Consider the following 5,797-nt stretch of genomic DNA (forward strand, 5'->3'; position numbering starts at 1 on the left):
GGGAGAGACTGGGGGGCTCGTGACATGGAATCCCAGTGTAGCTGGTCATGTTTTTTTCTACGTACTTGTAGAAGGGCTGTTTTACAAGCACCTGCATCGCTTTCAGTACCACTCTTCACTCTCGCACAACACCCCCCTTACTTCTCCAAGCAGCACGTGTCCTCGAGCCTGCATTGTATTGTGTCTTCTTTTCAGCCCAATTTGAACTCTACCCAAAAGGGTATTCAACCCACAATATATTGAGGCTTACGTATATGCATGCCATCTTCTCTGTACTGTATTAGTATTTCGGGTTCTCGCTCTTTTAGGGCAATTTTTTTTCGTCAATTTAAAAAAGCAAAAATCGCACTTCTGCGTTTAAATAACGGAATTCATGTGAATACAGCACAGGGGAGCTACTAAATTATTCCCCAACAAACGTCTAGAATAAAGCCGCTACACGAGGTTTATGGTTTAATTTTATTTAAATAAATATAAATATAAACTTTATATAAAACATTATTCACATACGAATCAGCGCCCAGAAAAGGTAGCTTTTTAGAACTATGTACAGGTGGGCAGATCCTACCCACATCTAAACCATTTCGACATATTTTCTATCCTGCAATATGTATCTCTGTGTATAAAAAATGTAAAATATTAGTAATGGGAAATGAAAACGTCGCGGGGTGTATTAAAAGGAAGGTCGCTTTGGGGTTTCTGGAAGGTGGGATGTGGATAGTGCTTTCGAGTAGAGTATGTCCATTTTGAGTTCGAGTCTAAGTTCAGAACGGCCCCCCGCTTGCAGGGGCCAAGTCTATGTATGGACACCATTGGGGGTGGGCAGGCGCCCCTGCTTGTGGCCAACGTCCAAGGGCGCGCAGCCAGCACCATGGTTCCTGTAGTGGTTCAGCCCCTCTTGCACCCAGCCTGGGGAGACGCTTAGGTGGCGACTGTCCTCACAGAGGGGAAACCTCCTTTTCTTCGCCCACCGAGGCTGGGGACAGGGACTCCTCGTCCTCTGAGCGGGAGAAGTGGCCCTGGCCGCCGGCGGCGCACTTGCAGCCCCCGTGGGAGCCCCGAGGGCCGCCCTTGCCCTCCTTCTTGTGCTTGACGCGGCGGTTCTGGAACCAGATCTTGACCTGCTTCTCGGACAGGCGCAGGTAGGTGGCGATCTCGATGCGACGGAGGCGCGACAGGTACATGTTGGACGAGAACTCCCGCTCCAGCTCCAGCAGCTGCGTGCTGGTGAAGGCCGTGCGCATCCGCTTCCCGGCCTGCAGCGCGCCGGCCTCAGGGCTGCCTCCTGTACACAGGGAAGAAGAGAGACAGTGCGTTACAACCAGGCACCACTTACGTGAACGTCAGACCGCATAAAACACACACTTAGCAATGACGCAAAGCACCTCAACCATGCGCGCGCCTGCGCGTCCTAGCACACCTTCTGAACAGGTGCTTCTCTTCACTTCAAGCCACACAACATAAGGGGACTCTGCCTTTCCACAGGGAGAACATTAGGGGGCTCTCCGAAAATAGAACCAGTTCCAAGTAACTTGGAGTTAGCCCCTTTGGGTAGTGGGATGGGCAGGCAGTAGGAACACACCGACCGGCCGATGGACCGACAGGTCGGTGGTTGGTGGACAGACATGGATCAATCTCCTTTATAAAAAGAAAAAATAGCGCCAAAACAATAATTGTGCCATTTACAAATTAAGCGTAAATGCTGCAGGTTTGCGCTTTTTTAACTGAATTCAAGGAATAATGTTCTAAACATCCCGGCTAGTAAGAGAGAGCGGTATGACTGAAAGCCACAGGGTCATTCACAGACAGAATCCAGGGCAGGCACTCTCCTCGGTGCTGGAGCACAGCGCTGCTCTCGGTTGCTCGCTGTCATTATGAAAATGACAGCATTCTAAGACTCCACACTTACTTAAATGCCATTTTACGGTGTCATAACACGGAGTTATATTGCGGTCTGGTGCCTCGGGGCTTCCCTTCAGCACGGGTACTCTCCTAGGTGCTGGAATCTCGCCACCCCCTTTTGCTAAGACTGCGCCGCGACAGCCTCAGCATTTCAATCTTCAATTAGAGCAGTGTTTACAAGCCTCAAAGTTATCCTAATGTTAGGTGATGCGTGTTTTCAAGCCTCGAAGAAGTTATTCTAATGCTAAGGGATGCGTGTTCACTATCCTTAAAGTTATTCTAATGCTAAGAGATGCGTGTTCAAAATCCTCAAAGTTATTCTAATGCTAGGGGATGCGTGTTCACTATCCTCAAAGTTATTCTAATGCTAGGGGATGCGTGTTCAAAATCCTCAAAGTTATTCTAATGCTAGGGGATGCGTGTTCACTATCCTCAAAGTTATTCTAATGCTAGGGGATGCGTGTTCACTATCCTCAAAGTTATCCTAATGTAAGGTGATGCGTGTTTTCAAGCCTCGAAGAAGTTATTCTAATGCTAGGGGATGCGTGTTCACTATCCTCAAAGTTATCCTAATGTAAGGTGATGCGTGTTTTCAAGCCTCGAAGAAGTTATTCTAATGCTAGGGGATGCGTGTTCACTATCCTCAAAGTGATTCTAATGCTAGGGGATGCGTGTTCACAATCCTCAAAGTTATTCTAATGCTAGGGGATGCCATAACAAGATGCCCTGCGTGGGCACGCCACTTTCGGAGAACAGATGAGCACTCAATCATACCGGCATAAACAAGAGTGAAAAGTACTACATATGCTTCCTACATATAAAGAAATGGTAGGTTCAAGGCCCCAATGATAAGAAATCACTGACTTGTCGGGTGGTAAAAGAACTCTGAATTGTATGTATGATATGAATATGATTACCCTACTGGAAATGTCAGTTTGACAAAGTTGCAAATGGTTTCTACTTTATCCACCTGCTTGGGGGAATTGGGGCGTTTTACCATGCGTGTTCAATAAAACCAGAAAGGTCATAATAATAAAGGTGATACGAAAATAAAAACTGCGACCAACTGGAGAACGATGTTCATTTTCCGCGGCATCACTGTAGAGGTAAAACCCACACGCCAGCAACTGAATCTGGTAGAACACATACATAACTCCCAAACGAATTCAGAAAAGATAAATGATAGGATGGTAAGGCTACACGATTTTTCTCGCTTGCACGACATGTAAACTATGTAACCGGGACAATACTCTTAATTATAATAAACACAAAAAATAATGACATCAATACTACTGCTACTATTCATTGTTATCATCATACCGAGCAGTGCGCGCAGGTGCTCTCTTACCCATGGAGAAGCAGTGGTATCTGCGGGGGTCGCTGTAGGCGGGCGCGTGCCCCGGGTGGCCCAGGCCCGGGCTCTGCTGCTGGGGAGCGCCCCTCTGGCAGTACTGGGCCTCGCCGCCCTGGTAGTGGCTCTTGAGCAGGGGCAGGCCGCCGCGCGCCGGGTGCAGGTGCGCGCTGACGCACAGCGGGCAGACGCAGAATGCGCCGCTCTTCCGGGAGGCGCAGACAGGCGCCATGACAGAGGCCGGGGCGGTCATACCCAGGGGCAGCAGGAAGTCCTGTCCGAGGTGCCGGTGGTGGTGGTGATGGTCGGACAGGGCGGGCACGGGTCTCGAAGAGTCCTTAATGATCAGGGAGTCGACGTAGAAGGACCGGGACATCTTGTATTCCGAGCAGTCGCAAAATCTCTGTTCAAAGGCGGGCGAGAGCTTCATCTGAAGAGCCCGCAGGCTCGGGAGGTGCTTTATGTTGTATGACTGCACAAAGGGGTCCCGGGGAGGGCTGGCCCCGGCGGCCCCCACGTGCCTGCCCTGCCTAGGGGTGCGCACGGGGGAGGGGGGCTGTTCAGCACGTGACGGCTTAGAGGAGCACCTCACCCAACTCGCAGCCACACATTCCGCCTGCCCATAGGCTGTCTGAGCCAACAAAACAAGCGCGTGCAGGGGGCTGGGGCACTTTTCAAAGTGTACGGTTTGTAATTGTAATTCCCCAACTCCCTGCATATAAATTATAAGGGCAGCTGCTGCGTGAGCGTCCTCCCAAGTGCCAACTTAACAAAACAACAACAAAAAAATCCAAATTTATTGCTACAGAGACTGCTGGCGAATAAAGTAGTGTCGTTTCCGTTCACTTACTCACTGTACAGTCGTGCCTGCCAGGAGAGGTACTGAAACGAATCTCTTCACGGGGCACATACGACTGGGCCTCTGCACAAGCGTGGCACGGCTTCCCCGGGAACAGGGGAGGCTGGGGCACATCAGAAAACTTCCAAGTTCAGCAGACTGCGTTTGTTGGTCTTCTTGGCCATATAGGTGCATCACAAATATGTAAATATGTACAACAAACGATATGGGTGTTGATAGTCATTTTGGGCCTCATTACTTAGTGGCCTGATAAAAGCCAGTTTGTGCAATGACGCTTGTTGCTGTACACAACTGGAACTCTGAGGTAAACATTGCACCCGTAATTTCCCACAGGTGAATTTCAACAGCACAGGCCTGCCAACATTAATGGGGTAATATACCCTGCAACTTCTGGGACATGAGGATTTTGCTGCAGTTAACACCCAAATCTACACGTCATGCCCCATTTTGCGTGCACATCTCATTATAGACGATAATTATTGCACCAGAAAAAAATCTGGACATCTGAGATGGATTTTGTATGGAGCACTAAATAGTGCGTCCTACACCAGACCACTCTTAATGGGGGGCTTTAGTAAGAAAATAGTCGAAAGGAAGGTTCCAGGCTACATAAAAGTATAAGACAAAGCATTCCTATCCATTTTCTTCCCTCTTATTAGCATTTTCTATTTAGGGAATTGCTTGACTCCAAAAGAAGCATAAAGTCGGACATGTTCTTCTCCCTAATTGTATATTTGTACCTGAGGATACTTGTATAGCATAATCATAGCTAGAAAGCAATGGAGTGCTGCACATGGATCATATAGCCTACAAACACCTAGATGTAACCATCGATGAGGGCGGTCAACTCGCCAACTTGAGGCTATCAGGAGGAATGGGATGGCAATAGCAATAACACTAAGGCAGTTGAAAACAAAGCTCACAGGACCTATCCTCTCACCTCTCCTCCGGGTAGCCCAAGCCAAGATCTTATCCTCCATCACCTATGGCAGCGAGGCACTGAGGAGCAGGGACGCAAAACTGCTGGACACCACCATTGTCAGGGCCTATAGAGTTATGTTTAGCCTTCCAACCTACGCCTCACCTGCACAGATACGTTTGGAGTTCAGCATAACTAAACGACTCTTGGCAAAGCAAGGTTCTTACATAATGTGCTGGCACAAAATTAAGAACTCTCCCCGGAACACACTGAACCATCAGCTTTGACTAGAATTTTGTAACATATCCAACTCGCCGGCCAGAAAGTACTTGGAGGACTCACTTGCTACTACTGGGCTAGTCGATCTATGGGAAATTCAAACTACCCATTCACTCTTTAAGCAAGTAGTAAAAAAGGTAATAAAATAATATCCCTTGTCGACAATAAAGCTGCCTTTGCTCGCAGGGGCCACGCCTGGATGGCTCTGAGCGGCTACAAATGACTTGGGCCACATTCCTACTTTAACATGGGGTACTCCAAGAAGACCAAATAAAAATGTCTAAAATACAGGCTAGGAATCCTGCCAGCCACCCCGCACCTTCCACCTTGGCAGAGGGAGAAATGTGGAAACACATGCAGACTGTATGGAAATGGCACTGAAGACATGGAACATCTAATGTGCTCCTGCATCAAACTAAAGGAGGAAAGGTTAGGATTACTTAAAGCACATTTTAACGAATGAGGGATTCGAACCAGGAGACAGGCA

At 48.4% G+C, this 5,797-nt stretch overlaps 1 protein-coding gene across 1 annotated transcript; it reads right to left on the reverse strand.

Annotated features, from left to right (window-relative positions):
• Positions 1-624: 624 nt before the first annotated feature.
• On the reverse strand, positions 625-5,411 carry GSX2 (GS homeobox 2). Its single transcript, XM_078678954.1, has 2 exons — positions 3,251-5,411; positions 625-1,285 (listed from the first exon to the last, which is right to left on the reverse strand). The coding sequence occupies exons 1-2, from the start codon at positions 3,969-3,971 to the stop codon at positions 939-941; spliced, it is 1,068 nt and encodes a 355-aa protein (XP_078535080.1). The 5' UTR covers positions 3,972-5,411; the 3' UTR covers positions 625-938.
• Positions 5,412-5,797: the final 386 nt, after the last annotated feature.

Source organism: Lissotriton helveticus, chromosome 2_2 (assembly GCF_964261635.1).
Source record: "Lissotriton helveticus chromosome 2_2, aLisHel1.1, whole genome shotgun sequence".
Classification (NCBI taxonomy): Eukaryota; Metazoa; Chordata; class Amphibia; order Caudata; family Salamandridae; genus Lissotriton; species Lissotriton helveticus.